Source organism: Rosa rugosa, chromosome 2 (genome assembly GCF_958449725.1).
Source record: "Rosa rugosa chromosome 2, drRosRugo1.1, whole genome shotgun sequence".
Classification (NCBI taxonomy): domain Eukaryota; kingdom Viridiplantae; phylum Streptophyta; class Magnoliopsida; order Rosales; family Rosaceae; genus Rosa; species Rosa rugosa.
In genome coordinates this window covers 67586239-67605720 of record NC_084821.1, presented here as the reverse complement: position 1 = coordinate 67605720, position 19482 = coordinate 67586239, and the positions used below count along the sequence as shown (strand labels likewise).

The following is a 19482-nucleotide window of genomic DNA, read 5'->3' as shown; positions in this document are numbered from 1 at the left end:
TTTCTCTATAAATACTTACCATTTTCTTTACATCTTAGTATTTTACACTCAAAAGTTAATGAACAGTAAAAATTGAACAGTCTTGACCAGTGACAGTAAACAGTTACTTACGCCTTGATTTTTCGACCTTGACATTTCTTGACTACGGATACATTTGCTCTAAACGACCTAAATCAACATAATCTGATTAGACCATTTCCCCGCGTAAACATGCACCGCCGAAAGGGTAAAACCGGCAAAACAACCAATAAAAAACCCCAACGCGGTGCCACGTGGCGCAACGAGGACGAAAGCCGTCAGCCGCCGCCAAAAAGGTCCATATGTTCCCACTACGCCCTTGTTTGAACTTTCCGGCCCTCCAAAACCAAAAAAGTCACTTTCCCAGCGAATACAATAAAAAGTTCAAACTGTTTATTCTGCCCCAAAAAAATATTAAAAAAAAAATGAAAAAAGACTCTACAACAACTTTGTTTCAGTCCAAGCTCAAATCGTTGAAACCCAAATGGGTCTTCGTTCCCTTCTTCTTCTTCTTCTTAATCCCTCAATTTCGCACACCCTTCTTCACTCTCGACCTCTCCGACCCGCAACTTGGTCCGATTAACCGGATCCGAAACCCGATCCATCATGGCCCTCAGCGTGTACCGGCGCGACCCGCAGTCGGCGGCCGAGAAGGCCGTCGCGGCAATCGGGTCGGGTTACGACTTCTGCAACGATCTCCGGTTGACTTCGTGCAAGTCCGTACTGATCGAGTTGGATCCGACCCGGACCCGGGACCTCGTCATCCCCGGCGGCCTCGTCGTGCCTGACGTGTCCACCTCTATCAAGTGCGATAAGGGCGAGCGCACCAAGTTCCGCTCCGACGTCGTTTCGTTCAATCAGGTAGTTTTTTTTTTGGCGGGAAGTGGTTTCTGGGTTTTGTTAAATGAATTGAAGAATTGGGAATGGAAATTAGTGATATTTGGTGAGGTGGGCTTTGTTTGTTTTTACTATTTCTGGGTTTTTTTTTTTCCTTCATGTGATTGTGCTCGAGTTAGTGGCATTCTTGTGATTTTGGTAGAAATTGAGCCCTTTTGATGATGGAATAGTTCAAGCTTGAATAATTTTACAAGGAAATAGAAATTTGAATTCTTTGCCTTTAGGACTATTTGATTGATCAGAAGTGTTTATTGCAATTAGAATGCTGGGGTTAATAGTGGTTATGAGGAGGCTTTATATTTAAGTTTTTTTCTGTTTTGTTGCATTGCAGATGTCAGAGCAGTACAATAAGGAACTTTCTTTATCGGGGAAAATTCCGTCCGGCTTGTTTAATGCTATGTTTAACTACACCGGCTGCTGGCAGAAGGATGCAGCGCCCACAAAATGTCTTGCCTTTGACGGTTGGTTGATAACTCTGTATAACATTGAGTTAGCGAGATCCCAATTGACACTATCGGAGCAAGTGAAACAAGACGTGCCTTCTGTTTGGGACCCTGCTGGCCTTGCCGCGTAAGTTTTCTTTAGTGGAAAGCTTCAGTTTTTGTCATTGTTGGCATGCCGGTCGAATGTAGAGCAAAGCCATTAGGGTCTTCGAGGCAATTTTGTTCTATGTTTTCCGTTGTCGAATGCACACCAAAGTTTTGCAGAGTTTGACAGTTGAAGTAGAACCAAATCTCACAAACAAGTATAAATACCTTATATAAATTGAAAGAAACTTGTCTAATGTGATTAAGATTTTATTGAAATAAGCACTCCAGGCACATGTATAGCTTCACATATATATGAGACATGAAAGTATAGGAGTAAATTCAGAATATATATAAAACCCTTGCTGAAGAGTTAATTTCGCTAGAATTTTCATATCTACGATATATATTTTGTGTCTATGTGCACAGATCAAAGAGTGGAAAATTGTCAAGTACTAGCAAAATGTATAACAGTTGAGGAATCTTCATCTGGTAGGAGTTGTGACCAGTGTACTTCATGATCTGATTTCTATGCTAATATATAACTGCTGTGTATGACAATGTAGTGGAGAGTGAGGTGAAATCTGATTTCTATGCTAATATATAACTGCTGTGTATGACAATGTAGTGGAGAGTGAGGTGAAAAATCATACTTAAATTGTCTCTACGCTTTCCCTTGTTCTCTAGTAATTTGTCAAAACCCTTTGTTGGTGATCATAACCTGCGATTGAATTCAAGTCTTTATGACCAGTTGCTGGATTTATGTATTTTTAATCATTCCCATTGTTCAATTTTTCCAGGTTCATTGAAAAGTATGGTACTCACATTGTTGTTGGGGTGAAGATGGGTGGAAAGGATATAGTTCACGTAAAGCAGTTACAAAACTCAAAACTTGAGCCCACTGAACTGCAGAAATTGTTAAAGCAATTAGCTGAAGAGAGATTTTCTGATAATGCAAATGAATCTTCTATATCAAATACTGCTGATCTATTAGGAAAAATGAGGGTAAGCAGTATTTTAAGATTGCAACGTCAATTTTACTATTGAGATTTCTATAATTGTTAAACACATGGATCGTAAGATTCATGACTTGGTGCTATTGAGAATGAAGGTAGAGATCACTACTAAATGACAGGAGGTTTTCTGATTAAGAAAAGTCCATAACAGCCTTTTGCATACATGTGTTTGTAAAATATTCACAGTTGGTCTATACCCTTAAAACTAGTTCAGGGTATAGCAGTTAAATAAATTTGGAATTTCTATTACCCTGCCTGATCCCTTTTAGTTTTTATACATTGATGAGTTAACATATTTTTACTTTAATATCTATGTCCATTGTTTCAGGATGACCATCCTGTTCACTGGGATATTCAGAGAACATTAGCATCCTCAGTAAGGCCACCACCCATCATCACTCACTCAAGGAATGATGTAAGCGGCCTTTTGGTTTCCCATATAACCCTTGTTACACACCAATTTGTATGGTTTGAAGTTTATCCTATATTTTCTCATGTAATGCAGGATATTGTTACCATTAGTGTTCGAAGGGGAGGTGTTGATGTTGGTCAAAGTCATAACCAATGGCTTTCGACTATATCACAGGCGCCTGATGTCATATCAATGTCCTTTGTGCCCATAACATCACTTTTGGGTGGTATTCAAGGCAATGGATTTCTTAGCCATGCAGTAAATCTGTATCTTAGATGTGAGTTTTCTTACTCTAAGCTTGCTCTCCTTGTGGCTGAATGTCCAAGTCATCTGCATTATTTATCTGTATAAAGTCAATAATATTTTATCTCGACGGTAAACCTTCCAGACAAACCACCAATAGAGGAGCTTCAACAATTCTTAGAATTTCAATTACCACGGCAATGGGCTCCAGTATACGCTGATCTGCCTCTTGGTCTAAGGCGGAGAAGACATGCATCCCCATCACTTCAGTTCAGTTTTATGGGCCCCAAGCTATACGTTAACACTATGAAGGTAACATCTTGTGCTGTAACATAATGGCATGCTAATTTCCGATCACCTTTTGGAGGTCCCTTGTCTTGGAAGACTTTCATTGTTTATGTTAAGTGAAGAAGTGGTGTGATTGTGTGAATAAGTTGATGGATGCAGTTATTACTTACCATTTCTCTGTAGTTCATTGTAATAATTTTCGTTGATCTGTATGCTCCAGCATATTGCTGCATGTACTAGTTTCTCATTACATTGTGGTTTCTAATTTCATAATTTTCAGGTTGATTCTGTAAATCGACCGGTTACAGGAATCCGTTTGTACCTTGAAGGTAAAAAAGGTGACCATATGGCAATCCATCTTCAGCATCTTACAAGTCTTCCCAGTTCCTTCCAAGTCTCAACTGATCACAATTATGAGCCCATTGACGAGCCAGAGGAACGAGGCTACTTTGAACCTGTCAAGTGGAGCATATTTTCACATGTATGCACTGCCCCAGTACAGTATAATGGTGCCTGCATCAATGACTCTGCTTCTATTGTGACAAAGGCCTGGTTTGAAGTCAAGGCTATTGGAATGAGGAAAGTTTTGTTCCTGAGGCTTGGATTTTCTACTGTGGCATCTGCAAGGATCCGAAGATCAGAATGGGAAGGCTCAAGCTCATCACGTAAGTCAGGATTCATCTCAACCTTGATCAGCACAAGGCTTAGTGCTGCGCTCAATCCACCGGTGGCAGCACCACCAAAAGTGGATTTGAATTCAGCAGTGTATCCTGGTGGCCCACCTTTACCTTCCAAGGCACCAAAAATGGCGACGTTTGTAGATACCAAGGAAATGTTGAGAGGTCCTGAGGACACCCCAGGATATTGGATGGTTACCGGAGCCAAGCTTTGTGTAGAGGGTGGTCGAATCTCAGTCAAAGTGAAGTATTCATTGCTGACAATTATGTCAGAAGACTCGATGATGTTTTAGTATAAGAAATCTCCAATGAACAAACACTTATTTTTTGCTGTAAATGTTACATGTACATTATCCATTCTTCAATAGGTTTAAACAGATTGATCAAGGCTTTCGCCATCTTAATTTGGCGATGTTGATTGTTCTGGGAATTATACGAAGTCATGGTTATGTCCACAATTGGATAGCCTGAAGGCATTGAATACTTTTGGATCAGTGAAAGCTTGTGTAGTCTTTATTTCTATAGATGTTAGGAACTTAGGAAACAAATACCTGTTTCTTTTCCAGAAGAAAAAACAACTTCATACATGAAAAGTAAACAGTTATACGGTACATCAAATGGGATGCAAAATTTTGGTTTGGGATAACAGGGAAAATGATAGATGCCTTTCTCCGGTACAAATTACCAGAGAAGAGGCATTTTTTTTTGAAATGAGCATGAGCCATTTTTTTTTTTTGAAAGGAGCATGAGCCATTTTTGAAATGATGAATCTATTGATGTCCCTCACGATTATCTCCCGCGAGACAATTTTACAGATGAACTTGAATACAGTATGGCAATCTACACACACTTGAATTCTTCTTCACACTAATGGGAGCTCCAGGCGGAGTGACAATCAATGCAAAAGCCACTGCAAGCTTCTCACATGTGGTATCGCCAAAGTCACTCGTTCTCGCTTTTTTCCACATCATGGAGGCCAATCTTCACCATTGGAACATAGCCCGGTTTATGCATACGGTCAAGCAGCTCATCAAGTTTTTCACATATCTCTCTACTTCTTGAATGACTTCTATCTCCTACAATAAAGGTGTGTACCTTGTCTTGGACCTCAATCCGACTCATCCCACGTTCCTTCTTTACCTGGTTATCTTTCATAAGTCTTCTCATTTTCGCTACCTTTGTCCTAAATGCCAGCTGCTGTGTAAATCAGTAAATGTTTGCAAGAAGTATATGGGTATAGAATTAGGAGAACTTCTAGAATCCATCAAGAAAAAAACTTAGCAAGTCAATATAAAGGTAGACTAGTTCGATATAGAGTAGGTTAATCCCATAGTTGATCATAAATGGAGCTAATCCATCTCTCAAATCAAATTAACATGTGTCATTATCATTATTATTATTATTATTATTATAGCGAGGTAAGAGCCAAATCATTGCCGTTTCTTGAATTTATTAATAATCAAATATGGAATACAGTATTACAGAAGATAGGGAGAACTAGGTCATTGCCTTGATAAAGAAAAGATGCATAACCTAGGACGATATGAATTGGCCTCATGCCAATGGAAATACAAAAAACTAGACAATACAATTCAAATGGTTTGAAGTATAGGATCTTCCAATACAATCAAAATGAAATACCATAAGAAAAACCAAATAAAACACTAAAAATCTGCATAGAGTGATAGAATGTAAGTCACGTCCATAGAGACCCACAAGAAAATTAAGCAAAGAAAGCCACCATGTAGAACCTTCATTTGTAGCAACATAGTTAGCATTATTTAGCAAGCTTGTCCACCAAGGAATTTCCTTCCTTGCATATATGAGAGACACGAAAATGGATTTGAAAGAACATAGTGGAAACAATTAAACCAAGCCGCCATCAACCTCCAAGGAATTAAATGAGGTGACTTAGAATAATGCAACACAAGTACGAAATCCGTTCCAAGCCAAATGTGAGCCCTACCAATAACGGCTAAAATGTCAGCATGTATAGCAGGGACTATTATATTGTGTGCAAAAGCTCCTCTGAACAAGCCTTCTGAATCCCTGAATATACCTCCAAAGCCCTCGTACCTGTATCGTTGAAAGAGCTGGCCATCTGTATTTACCATCCCTAATCCATAAACCATATAAGAAATTTAAGTGAAAAGATCAATTTAAGACAAGGAACAAAATATGAATAAGTAGTAGATTGTTACCTAACCATCAGGAGATGTTGTAGATGAACGAGTAGTGTTATCGTCGTGATGGGAAGCATCGACCGAAAAGAAGTAGTCATAAGGGGAGGGGGAGGGGGAGGGGGAGGGGGAAGGGGAATGGGAGGGGAACTTGAGCTACAATCCACCGGAGTGTTGTTGTTGACACCTCCAAGCATTATCTTTGTGACATGAGCAATTTTGAACCAATCTATACCTCCGTGCCTGCTGCATCTTTCCATCAATCGAGGACACCCACTGATCTTCAATTCTCTCAATGTTGTGAGACAATGCATCGCCTCTGGCAAAGCTGGCACTTGGGGGCAGTTTTCAATCACTAGCTTTTCAAGCAACTTGAAGCTTTGCAGCCACTCCGGAAGTGCGATGAGATTCTGACAGTTTGCAATACATATGTTTTGTAGAGTACTTGCACACTCTTTAAGCCAAAGGGGAAAGTTCTTCAACTTTGATTTCAAGATCCAGAATGATCTTAGACCTCGAACGCATTCTTCAAGACTCAACAGATCAAGCTTCTCACAGTCAGAGATGATTAAAGTCTCTAATGCAGTTGAATATTTCATGTTATGCCGCGGCAAAGACCTCAGAACTGGACATTCCTCAATAATGAACATTTTGAGGTGAGTGAGGCGGGGCAACCCTTCCAAAGAAAGAAGGTTTCGGCATGCAACAACATGTAAAATGCGAAGAGAAGTGAGACGATCGATTCCTGTTGGCAAACAAGTTTTCTTTGTAGTTAGTGCCAAGTACCTGAGGCTAATCAGGTTCCCTATGTCCTTGGGAAACTTCTCAAGCTCCTCACAATGTGAAAGCAATAAGGTTTGTAGATGCTGCAGCTTGCAAATGCAATCAGGAACCCTTTTTATGTGGCAATTGTAGGATAGGTCCACATATCTCAAGTGACTCAAGTTACCAATGGAACTTGGCAACTCGTCCAAAGTTGAGCTACGCAGATCTAACAACCGCAAATATTTGAATCTGGAAATGCACTTTTTTATGAAAGATCGACCAGTGATGCCAACCTTCTCTTAAACCTCATCTTAAATCATGAAATTAGGGACTTCCTCATTGTCAGACAAGTCCTTTGTATATATTGACAGGTGCCGGACCCTATCAAAAGGACCAGATTGATGAAAATTGACAGATGAGTACTCCACCTGTGCCACCAAGATGGCTAAATCATGAATTAAATCATGCATCTTAAACCTCATACAAAAGAAATCATCTTCTTCAATGTGAAAGAAAGATCTAGAACATAGCTGCCTTATGTAATCTAGGCCAATCTCTTCAAAATCTTGTTCATTTCTGGTAGAGGAGTGAAGGAAGCCTTGTGCCATCCACATTGTGACGATCTCGACGCTGTCAAATTCATAATCCTTAGGGAAAAGTGAGCAAAAGGCAAAACAAGGTTTCAAGTAGAGTGGTAGTGCATCATAGCTTAGTTTCAATGCAGGTAGAATACCGTCTTCTCTTTGCTCTAATTTCCATATATCATTATCTCTTACATGCAACCAGTCACGTAGTTCCCTTTTCAAATAGAGCATGCCCCCTAGAGTGGTCACAGCCAGAGGAACCCCTCCACACTTCTTCACAATATTGTTTGCAACTTCCATCAAGTGAGGAAAGTTTTTTTCTTCTTCTTTCCTAAATGCCCTTTCTACAAACAAAGACATACAATCCTCGTGAGAAAGACCTTCTAAAGGGTGCTGGTAATCCACGGATCCCAAAAGCGAAACAACTGACATATTGCGTGTTGTTACAATGATTTTACTACCCCGAGCACCAATATTTAGTAAAGCTTTCAATTCAATCCACTTCGTAATTGATATCCCCATCGGCTCCTTATCCCAAACATCATCTAACACTAACAAAAATTTTGTGTCTTTCAATTCATTTTGCAACTTAATAGCCAGGTTTTCAAAACTATCCTCTTCACATTTTTGGTTAGTTGCAGAACCAATAATTTTACGCACCAATGACTTATTATCAAAATCATAAGAAACACACACCCACATCCTCAAGTCAAAGTTTCTCACCACCGTGGAATCATTATACACCAATTTAGCAAGTGTAGTCTTTCCCAGACCTCCTAATCCAGTAATAGAAATAACAGAAACATTTTGATCTGCATGGTCAGTGTCCTTCAAGAGATGAATGATAATATTTTCTTTATCATTATCTCTCCCAATAACATCCGACACTTGCACAAAAGAATAGGTCTCCCTGTTCATGTGCAGACCATGCCACTCTCCGGCTCTTTCTTGAAGATGAAACTGATCTTTGGCAGCTGCAATTTCATTCAATCTTGCTCTAATCTGTTTGATTTTATGACCAGTATAGATTGGAAACACGAGTCAATTCCAACGTGAAAAAAGATGGCATACCTTTCCGGCCACGCTTCCACGGATAAGCACTTGCATCCGCAACTGTTTGAATGCAAAGCCATCGAGCTCATCATCAATATCGTAGCAAACATCTTTGAGCTTTCCCAACCAATCAGTGAGTACGCGGTTGTTCATCTGCTTTTCCTCCGCATCCAGGAGCAGTAAAGTGATGCTTGATAAAGTCTCCTCAAGCTTGTTCAGCTCAACTTTGACACTCAATGCGATGTGAATTTCTTCGTGAGCACGGGAAGCTAGCTTTTCGAAGACGATCTGTGCTATGTTTGAGGCAAAAGACTCCATTATTCTGAAGGAAGCAGGGAAGTTCTATTATGTATGGATATAATTGAAAATGGGACAGAGTTTGCTATCAACTACTCTCAACTATTAGCTGGAATTTTATAGGAAGAAGATATTTTGATCGAGATCACAGTACTCTCAAAGACTTTTATAAGAAGAAGATGAACCAAAGATAATTCCTTTACATCATCAACAAATGGAAAGAAAAATTAAAGCATTATCTTTTTGTTTTTCTTTCTTTTCTAGCAATAAGTAAAGCACTAAAGCATTATCTTTTCTTTCATTTTTTTATAGAAAATAATTGAGGCCATTATCAAAAAGCAAGGATTTACTGCCAATAATTATGCATGGTTGTTTGACTCGAGAGAGGCTGTGGCCTTATAAAAGAAATGATAATTTTTATTCATACTGTGTGTCAAGGAGAATTCCACCATGTCAAATGGAGCGTCAAAGAAGTCTCCTTTGGGCATGTTTGTTTCACGGGACTACCATGCCTCACCTTAATTTCTATGAGAGTCCTGGACTTCTCAAGCCTGGCTTATGCTAAGCTAATACTTGAACCATGTTTGGTGCTCCGTAGGACTAAGGACTACAACAGAAGAACCTTCCCCAATCAAGGCACTTGTCCAAAAGTTTTCTGTAATTTCCTTTAGCTCCTCTACTGGTATAAGCAAAACTTCAATAGGCTAGGCCTTTACGGCTTCTTCACGTTTGGGCGCATTACCGGAATCATGATGAATCCCTCATTTCCTGCATCACGAAACCCAACTCGGTTTGAATTCCAAAACTTGAATTGATAAAACCAGTGACAGATATACAAAAAAACAAAACCAAATGCAAGTCAAATACCCAAAGCAGCTCATGTAAGGACCTCCATTGTCAGTAGCTTTATGCATATCATCTTCATCACAACAACCGAAGCAGCTCATGATTCTTTTCTACACACAAAAACCCACAATCAAAATGAGGAAATGAACAACACCCAAGTCATGAACACACAAAATTCAGTAACAAAAAAAAAAAAAAAAGTGATCCCCTTTAAATCTAATCCCATTAGAAACAGCAAATTTGGTTTCTTTAATGTAATACCCAAATCAAATTTTTGGTAATCAGATTGCATGCAAGAACTCAAATTTCTGGGGAGTAAGCCTTTGAACAAAAAACATTTCTTAAACCCAGAAAAAAAAAAAAAAAAAAAAAGAGCAGGGCAAAAACGTGAAATTGATCACAATTCTTACCAGATCAATCTACTCAGACAACAAATTGATCAAAATCTTAGCAGATCTAGCTACCCAGACACCAAAGAGATAGAAGAAGAAGAAGAAGAAGAAGAAGAAGAAGGTAGATGGGATTGAAGGAAAGAGTGAACAATGATTAACGCAAGAAAGGGAGTATGATCGAGAAAAGAGATAAACTGAACCTGGTTTAGTTGAAGGAGACCGAAGTGAAAGATGCAAGTGAGCGACCAAAAGCGAAGAACGACCGAGCGTTGCTTCCAGTCTTCCACAGTCCGGTGAAATTTGGGGAGACTATGTAAGAAGGTGTTGGGGTTGATTTGGGGACTACATAGTCTCATTTATTATAGTCCTTGTTCAGCCAAACATGGGATAAGTTTTAATTTATTAGATAAGGCAGTCCTATCCCATCCAATCCCATGTAACAAACACCACCTTTGTGTATTATTATGCTTGCATAGGCCTACAACGTTAACAACACAACCAAACCATGCATTGGATACTTTCGGACCAGTGAAGCTTTTTTAGTCTTTATTTTTAGAGATGTTAGGAAACAAATTCATTTTTCTTTTCCAGAAGAAAAAACACTCTTCATTTATAAGTCAACAGATGGTAATGGGATACAAAATTTTGGTTTAGGATAATAGGGAAAATAATTTATATTCGTCGTTGATGCCCTTGTCGGCAATCCTTTACTCCGACAACATCAAGCATTTCTTGGCCATTGCAGAGGGAGACCTTGGTAATAAGAATCACCCCCATTCCTCTTCATCTCCACTCCATTCCCTCTTTCATGTCATGACATGCAGTTTCTGAAAAACAGACCCAAACTATCTATTTCTCCATCCGTCAGTGTCTTTGTTTTACCGTGTTAAAAGTAGTCCGCGAGCTGAAATGATATGATCGCAGGCTTCTTTCAAGATACAACCTAACTTTCCTCTTTTGGTGAATAATAAGATACCACCTACCATCAATCTTAACAATAATAATTGCAGTGTTTTTCATCTTTCAAGATCAGTTTAGAAAGCAAGTCAACAACAGAAACGGAAAACGTTCGGAAGGCAGAACAGACAGTAAACAACAGCAAGAAATGACGATTCTTTTTACTCTTTCAAAAGGATCAGTAGATGCAACTTTACATTCAGTTCTCAGGTTGAAAATTTTCCTTCACCATCACAGTGGAGCATTTGCTCTTTTCCATTCATTTGCTTCATTGTGAACCATTCAAGGCTTTTCGCTACAGTAAATATATCACATTCACCAGTTTAAATGTACATGGCAACTTATACTATCATAAGTTAAATTACTGTTTTCCATCAACTAAAGAATATAAATGTTTCTTTGAAGGAAAGGAGCTAATAAAGACATGTTATTTCAACCAAGCACTCACAGGAGGCATATATTGGGTTGTTTTAGAAGGTAAAACCATTAGAATCCCACCCAACAAAGTAACCCTTAACATGCTCTTGAGCAACTCAATTTTATTAAGAAAAAACTTACTGTCTCCATTAGTCACTTAACATTTTAGAGAGAAACAGATCTTGCACAAAACCAGCTCTCCCCGTAGCTTGTTGTATCCTTTTCTCCCGCTCTTCATGACTCAAGGAAGGATCAAAACTGCAAGAGACATAGACAGGGAGAGAGAGAGAAAGAGACAAAAAACAGAGAAAGAGCTAACGATTTAGTCCAAAGAACAGCTTAATAGGCGCTTGAGCATACATTAAGCCTGGAAGAGGGGCAAAAGCCTCTCCACCATCAAGTCTTGAGACAAAACTAATTACTGAGCTATTACTCATATTGCATCTTGATGTGTATACACAATTTATGGATCCTTTACAAGCTAGGCATGTGAAGAAATGTAGGAAAAAACTCAGACAAGATTATTTGTTTTTGGCATTTAAAGGAGAATTCCTTATTTTACACAAAATCTCAGTTCAAGCATTGACTAGGCACCACCTTGGGGATTAGCACTTGTACCTTGAAGATGTTTAAACTCCTCACCTATCCAAACAAAAGTTTGGCAGTGTCTACTCCAGTCTATAGAGCCAAGGTCGATATGCTGTCTACCATACTTTTCATGCATTAAGAATTCAGAAACATGCAGAACAAGTTTTTGAAAGAATGGAGAGAACCATGTAAGTGAACTAATTAGTTGGCACAATATGTTGGAATGAGGAAACTAGGTAATAAATCAATATTCAGATTGTGTGAGGTTGATATACAACGCATCACTTTCTAACATTTAAATAGTTATTGGAAGGGCTTTAGAAGTCAATGACAAGCACAGTTTCTGATGAACACAAAACAATACCTTGATTTCCAAATATGTGATGGCGCCAACTTCTTTGCAGGAGTGTCCTCAGCAGTTGTTACCACAGATTTTGAAATTTCATCTGCTCCTGATGCAGGGAAATTCAAAATAAGTGATGACAGGAATGGATCAGTAGCTGCATTAGTGACATTAGCATTCTCTGATCGATATCCCCCACTCCCTAAAAGCACCTGGAGATGAGCCTCACGAAGATCCCGGCCAAGGAGAGACAGTGCTTGACTATTAGGAACAGCAACCCTACGTAACCTGCGACGTCTCTGCAAGTGATCTTATGTTAAGGGAAACTAAATGTATGAATCAAACTCAGTACATGGTTATGGTTATATATTATCAGGCATTTAATAATGAGTGAGATCACAACATTATTAAACTTCAGGTTTAAAGGATATCTTGAACAAGTGCCCATGTTGCAGTGTAATATGACTTAACATGTCTCGTGTAACTTTAATTGAGCAAATCGGACAAACCTGCAAAGAAGGGAAGTAAATACAGCTTCAGTCTTTTTTGCATCAAATATCAATAAAATTTAGAAATTTGTTACACCTAGCCTTCATCTATTTCAGAAATAGGAAAACATGGGTGCAAACTACAAAGTAACTAAAGGAAATTAAGCAGACTAGTACTTTGTTACAACAAAGTTTCATCATTGCAAGTTCAGGAGTGGAAGTACAGCAAATAATTAACACTCACCTACCATTTCATTACTTAAGAACTCAAAAAGAAGTTTAATGTGACTTTAAGTCTTAAAGCTAATCCTTATAGTTAAAAAGTTCTCCATTATTGTTCCAACTTCTAACTTCCAACCATGGTGAGGCATCAAGTGATAGAATATCTAATTCATCCAACCTTCATATATTCAGTGCAGGCGGATATAACTCATGTGTGGAGAATTTCATAACGATAAAACCAATCAAATGAAGCAACATAAACTATTAGCATTTCCGCTTAAAATTAAAAGACAATTGAACTTTTTTTTCTTGCCAAAACAATTTGAGTTGCTTGACTATAGATAAACTATTAGCAGACCTCATATAAAGGACAAGGGGTGAGAGCTGGAGGCATTCAATAACAAACAGAAGATACCATGATGGAGAGTCATATTCAACCACCATATAAATGACAAATCAAATGATTCAACCATTCTGCAATTTCAAATAGGCATTCCCCAGTTTAAGGTTTGTGCACATCTCATACTAAATGACCAAATTGAATAAAAGCATCCAAAGCTGACTACTTTAACCCTCTTTTACAAAACAATCTCATCATGAAACGGAGTCCATGGAAAAGGAGCATTAACCATCTAATCTATTCTCAGCTCAAACATGCACCATATACATAGAAGACAAACCCCTTATGCAAATAACCAAACTCAAAAATCATTTGAATCAAAAATTTCCTATATAAGGAAAAAGTTATAATCTTTTGCACAATTTCAATACCCAAAAAACAAAGACACAATAAACCAAAGGTAACTTCCTCATATGCATGTGATTGTGATAAATGAAAAAAGGTCAAACATTAATTTCCTGATTGGGCAAAAAATTGAACCTGACGAAACCAAAGATCCTGCCTTTTTCTTCATTTAGAACTAAATCAAGAAACTTCATGCAAACAAAAGGAAAGAGAAAGATCATATTAATCCACGTACGGTGACTCTAGATTCGCACAGGTTCTCGTCCTCCAGGTGCGAACACAACGACGCGATGTCTAAGTCCTCGTAGCAATACGGACACGGGAAGTCCGGTCGGACCTCGTCTTCCACCTCGAAATCATCCATGCTCAGCCGATCTACAGAAAACAACAAAAATCCGATTCAATATATCTCTGAGTTATCGAAATGAACGAACGTAACAGAAACCACAACACAGACCCAAGTGGGATAATAGGGAAAATAATACCTCTTCTCCAGTATAAATCACCAGTAATCCCCACAAGAGCATGAGCCATCTTTGAAATGATGGAATCTATTGATGTCCCTCACGATTATCTCCCTCGAGACAATTTTACAGATGAACTTGAATGCAGTATGGCAATCTACACATACTCTTAAATTCTTCTTCACTCTAATGGGAGCTCCAGGCGGAGTGACAATCAATGCGAAAGCCACTGCAAGCTTCTCACTGTGGTATCGCAGAAGTCGCTCCTTCTCGCTTTGTTCCACATCATGGAGGTCAATCTCCACCATTGGAACATAGCCAGCTTTATGCATAAGGTCAAGCAGCTCATCAAGTTTTGCATATATCTCCCTGCTTCTTGAATGACTTCTATCTCCTACAATAAAGGTGTGTACCTTGTCTTGGACCTCAATCCAACTCATCCCAGGTTCCTTCTTTACCTGGTTATTTTTCATAAGTCTTCTCATTTTCGCTACTTTGTCCCACATGCCAGCTGCTGCATAAATGTTTGCAAGTAGTACATGGGTACCGGATTTCTCAGGCTCCAGAACTAAGAGCATATCAGCAGCACGTTCACCAAGCTCAACATTTTTATGGATTCTTGAGGCACCAAGAAGTGACCCCCAAACTGAGGCGTTTGCTTGAAATGGCATTGTGTTGACAAGCTCCATTGCCTCGTTTATCTTTCCTGCTCTGCCAAGAAGATCAATCATGCAGGCATAATGCTCCTCCCTTGGTACAACCCCAAACAACTCTTTCATTGACTCAAAATATTTTCTGGCTTCAGTTACCAAACCTGCATGATTGCATGCACAGAGGACACTGACTAAAGTAATATGATTGGGGCAAATACCATCTCCAAGCATCTGATTGAACATATTGAGGGCTTCTTTTCCATGTCCGTGTTGAGCAAGTCCTCCAATCATTGCAGACCATGAAACTATTCCTCTCTCAGGTACCTCGGAGAAAGCACGACCCGCATCATCTATGCTTCCACATTTTGCATACATATTAACAAGGGAATTTCCAGCAAAAGCATCAGACAAAAATCCAAACTTCAGAATATGAACATGAATCTGCTTCCCTTGCTCATATGCCGATAAATTTGCACAAGCATTCAGAAGAGAACTGCATACAAATGAATCAGGCTTGTTCCCTCTCACTAGCATTTGCACATACAGTTTGAGAGCTTCTTCGCCTTGTTCATATTGAGCATAGGCAGTGATCATTGATGTGAAAGCCACCAAATCTTCAGTTTTGCATTCTTCAAAAATTCTTACTGCATTTTCTACTTGGCCACATTTTCCATATGTATCAAGAAGGCTATTTATAACATACATATCAGACTGAAAACCTGTTTTGACTGAAAGAGCATGAACTTGTTCACAAACTTTTACTGCCTGCAAGCTCGCTGTGGATTTGAGGACTGTAGATAAAGTAGTCTCGTTGAATCCTATTCCTTCCCTAAGCATTTCAGGAAAGAGGGTTACAGCTTCTATGTCTTCAGCCATCTGTGAATGACCAGATATAACAGCGTTCCATGCAATCATGTCTTTCTTTGGCATCATATTAAAAAGCACCCTTGCATCAGTCATCATCTCACACTTGCAATACATATCTATCAGTCCAACTTTGACATATGAATCTGATTCTGTATCCATCTTTATCAAGAAAGAGTGCAACTGCCTACCCAATTTCTCGAACCCCGTCCCAGCACAAGCTTTAAGCGCACTTGATAATGTAAACATGTTTGGACAGATTCCTGACCCTCTCAGTTGCCTGAACAATTTGAGCGCCTGACCATGGCAGTTGTGAAGAACACAACCAGCAATAACAGCATTCCAGGATACAATATCTGGTTGTGCAATTTTCTCAAAAACTGAAATTGCATCTTCAAGACCTTTGGCTTTTGCATACATGTCAACAAGAGCATTGGCTGAGAAAGAATCCGAATCATACCCAAGCTTAACTATATATCCATGAATTTTCCTTCCTCTTCTACCATCCCCCAACCCAGTACAAGCATTTATTATACTAGACAGACTATACTCATTAGGCCTTATACCACTCACAACCATTTCCTCAAACAAATCCATTGCCTCCCCAAAGAAATCACTCTGCACATAACACGAAAACAACGCATTCCACGAAACAACATTCCTCTCCGGAATTGCATCAAACAGCCTCCTGGAATCCCCAAACTCCCCACATTTCGAATACATAACAACCAAAGTATTCGCAACAAACTCATCGCACTCAAACCCGGTAACCAACACCACCCCATGAACCTGCTTTCCCAGCCTCAAATCTTTAGAACTAGAGCAAGCCTTGAGCACACTTGGGAACGTAAACTCATTACACCTCACCCCCAATCCATGCATCTCATGAAAAGCTGAAATGGCTTCTCTACCAAGCCCATTTTGGGCATACCCAGAAATCAAAGCAGACCAAGCAACCAAATCTGGTTCAGGACTTTCGTCGATCAGCTTCCGGGCATGCCCAAAAAACCTGCTTTTTGCATAGAAATTGATCAAATGGTTCCGAAAGCTCGAGTCTTGGGACAACCCGAATCTGATTAAGTGGGCATGGACTTCCATGCCCACACGCACAGATTTGGAAGCAGCGCATTGCGACAATAGCTTAGAGAAGGAGATAGAATTGTGGGTTTCGAGTGAGCTTTGGATAGGGGCGGTTTGTGGGTGTGTGGAGAATTGAGCTAAGGTTTGGATGTGTTTAGCAGAGTTTAGAAATTGGGTCGGGAGGGTTTTGGGTTTAAGGGGCAGGTAAAGTCGTTGGGGAAGACAAGGGTTTTGGAGGGAATGGAATAAGCTTAGCTTCATGGTCCATTTGAACATTGACTAAACCTCCGTGGTTTATGTTATAGCTAGAATTGCCATAACAGTATTTGAGTGTGCAGAAACTTCATTGAGCAGCTTTCCTTTCTGAATATCCCATAGCCGAAGATTTCCATCAACATGACCATCCATGCCAAAGCAGAGAGAAAGGAAAACATAAAACTTAAAATTTCCCATTGAAATGACAAACCTCTGCACGAATTGATCCATAAAAGAGCTTAACATCAGTTTGAGAAACGTGCAAAAATCAAGCTAAATAACAGTCACATCAGAAATTTAAAAACCTAGGTGCCAACAAATGACAATTTGTTCCAATAAAGGTACCTTCTTGTCAATATCTGTACAGTATATAGTTCTTGCACACATCTCACGTTCATCCTCAGTCTAAACAACAGTATAAAGAATAACCATGTTAGTAATATAGATATTATTGATTTGTGGTGCTAATAGACTTTAAGTTCCGAAATCTGCAACTGTCCAAAAAAAAAAAAAAAAGGTTCACTTACTCCGGCAAGAATGTTGGGTGAATAGGTGCAATAGGTGTCTTAGAAGGCAACACCTTCACAGGCTAGAATCCAACCATTGTCCCAGCAAGACTGAAAGCAGTCCTTGCACCTTCTGCTGAAACAAAAACCATAAACCAAATCAATGAACAGATAGCAATTAGCAAATCATAACTGCAACATATCTCTTAAAAGTTATCCATCCGTATAATCTCAGCAGATGTCCAACCTACACTACCTTCATCAGTGTACTCCATAAAAGCAAAAAGGAGTACGGAATTCGGGTCACCATTAATTCAGTAGTCAACAACTTAATTCAGTATTCATCTTTTATTTTCCAGATCTTGATAAACAAAATTTGATTCAAAGTTAGGCCAACTTTCAATAACAATATTCAGAAGAACATGGAAAAAATCGGTAAGAAGCTACATTTTACTCACATTATTCGGCAAATTACGCAGTTACTCTCTCTTCATTTCTTCTTCATCAGAGGCAGTTCCAGGTTTTCTAATAAACATCAATTGCCACCTCTAAAGCTAACACAATTCTCCAAAATCAATTCCAGAGTCCACTCAACTTCAACTCCAAAACTCCAGACCAACGAACCATGCAAGAGTCAAAAGAAACAGAGATCAAACCTGGTCTCACCATACGCCAAAACTCCTCAAGATTGACAAACCCAGATGCATAGATCAAATTTTCTATAACCCATCATCAAAAAAATGGAAAATTTATTGAGAGGGGGGCATAGGAGAGTAAAATTGTTCATCATGGACATAAAAATATCAATTTCATCAGTAAATAAAAAACAACGCTGAAATTATGTAGAACAGCTGCTTCAAAGCCAACGTGATGCTCCTTGGTCAGATGACCAAGATATTGGCGAATACCACATATGATCAAGAAAAGAGTACCTATAATCACATGAAAGCCAGTTGCTAAGAAAAAGGTAGAACCATAAATACTATGTATAAGATTGGAAGATGTAAAGTTGAAACTTACGCTGTGTGTAGCTGCCTGTAGAGCAAAATAGTATCTGCACCTGTGTTTTTTGAATTGTTAAGTATTGACCGATGAGAATGCGGAAAGAAAAGCCATTAGTCCAGAGATTTGCAGAGCACCCAAAGTATACAACTATCAAAGAAAACCAACAATTTTGCAAACACATGCAAATCAAACAACAGATGAATCGGTCAACACAATATATCAAAAAGATACTATCTGAATCATTGAAAAACTAATTGATAGTTATCAAAATACCAAACCATACAAATCATTCACAACTAATCTAAAGCCAAAACCATACAAATCAATTCACCAAATAACAAAAATTCATCCATAACTACAACACTCTGACATGAAAACTACAATCCATAAAGGAAACCTTACTATCGTCCACTTAATTCAAAACAATAGAGAAGAAAACTACAAATCAGATTCCCAAAATACCTTCCAACCGGTCTATTCTCGGCGAGATGTTCGATTCCGGTCTATTCTCGGCGAGATCTTCCCCTCTGTTCGATTCCGGTCTGAAGGCAAGAGGTGTATGAAGGCTAGGGTTCTGAACAACTAATTCAAAAGGCAAAAAGGGTAACAAAAGGAAGATATATATGAAGGGTTTTCAGAAGACTGGTGGATATAAACATTCCACCAGCAGAGGTTCTTGTTGGACCTTATTCTATACAGA

The 19482-nt window shown here is 39.0% G+C and overlaps 3 protein-coding genes across 9 annotated transcripts; 1 reads left to right on the top strand and 2 right to left on the bottom strand.

Annotated features, from left to right (window-relative positions):
• Positions 1-425: 425 nt before the first annotated feature.
• Positions 426-4572, top strand: LOC133729573 (MACPF domain-containing protein NSL1). Its single transcript, XM_062157121.1, has 7 exons — positions 426-879; positions 1247-1485; positions 2243-2447; positions 2787-2873; positions 2964-3147; positions 3259-3425; positions 3682-4572. The coding sequence occupies exons 1-7, from the start codon at positions 625-627 to the stop codon at positions 4369-4371; spliced, it is 1827 nt and encodes a 608-aa protein (XP_062013105.1). The 5' UTR covers positions 426-624; the 3' UTR covers positions 4372-4572.
• Positions 4573-5497: 925 nt separating this feature from the next.
• Positions 5498-11715, bottom strand: LOC133729570 (disease resistance protein RGA2-like). Of its 4 annotated transcripts, XM_062157119.1 has the most exons (6): positions 10396-11715; positions 9825-9913; positions 9475-9725; positions 8679-8982; positions 6280-8581; positions 5498-6194 (listed from the first exon to the last, which is right to left on the bottom strand). In XM_062157119.1, the coding sequence occupies exon 5, from the start codon at positions 8523-8525 to the stop codon at positions 7335-7337; it is 1191 nt and encodes a 396-aa protein (XP_062013103.1). In that variant the 5' UTR covers positions 8526-8581; positions 8679-8982; positions 9475-9725; positions 9825-9913; positions 10396-11715; the 3' UTR covers positions 5498-6194; positions 6280-7334. The 4 variants fall into 4 exon arrangements, with proteins under 4 accessions (XP_062013103.1, XP_062013099.1, XP_062013101.1 ...); XM_062157115.1 differs by having other exon boundaries at positions 6280-8982; XM_062157117.1 differs by having other exon boundaries at positions 6280-8982; positions 9825-9908.
• Positions 11716-14236: 2521 nt separating this feature from the next.
• On the bottom strand, positions 14237-19482 carry LOC133729568 (pentatricopeptide repeat-containing protein At5g04780, mitochondrial-like). Of its 4 annotated transcripts, none has more exons than XM_062157113.1 (8): positions 19245-19482; positions 18798-18837; positions 18434-18709; positions 18236-18331; positions 17799-17913; positions 17617-17676; positions 14441-17484; positions 14237-14330 (listed from the first exon to the last, which is right to left on the bottom strand). In XM_062157113.1, the coding sequence occupies exon 7, from the start codon at positions 17290-17292 to the stop codon at positions 14458-14460; it is 2835 nt and encodes a 944-aa protein (XP_062013097.1). In that variant the 5' UTR covers positions 17293-17484; positions 17617-17676; positions 17799-17913; positions 18236-18331; positions 18434-18709; positions 18798-18837; positions 19245-19482; the 3' UTR covers positions 14237-14330; positions 14441-14457. The 4 variants fall into 4 exon arrangements, with proteins under 4 accessions (XP_062013097.1, XP_062013098.1, XP_062013095.1 ...); XM_062157114.1 differs by having other exon boundaries at positions 17799-17910; XM_062157111.1 differs by having other exon boundaries at positions 18236-18709.

Bases quoted from the DNA above. Each gene is read 5' to 3' on its own strand.
- LOC133729573 (XM_062157121.1), top strand. From the start codon at position 625: ATGGCCCTCAGCGTGTACCGGCGCGACCCGCAGTCGGCGGCCGAGAAG. The intron at 2,448-2,786 runs GTAAGCAGTATT...CCATTGTTTCAG, and splicing joins ATCTATTAGGAAAAATGAGG to GATGACCATCCTGTTCACTG. The intron at 2,874-2,963 runs GTAAGCGGCCTT...CATGTAATGCAG, and splicing joins TCACTCACTCAAGGAATGAT to GATATTGTTACCATTAGTGT.
- LOC133729570 (XM_062157115.1), bottom strand. From the start codon at position 8,525: ATGAACAGGGAGACCTATTCTTTTGTGCAAGTGTCGGATGTTATTGGG.
- LOC133729568 (XM_062157111.1), bottom strand. From the start codon at position 17,292: ATGTTCAAATGGACCATGAAGCTAAGCTTATTCCATTCCCTCCAAAAC.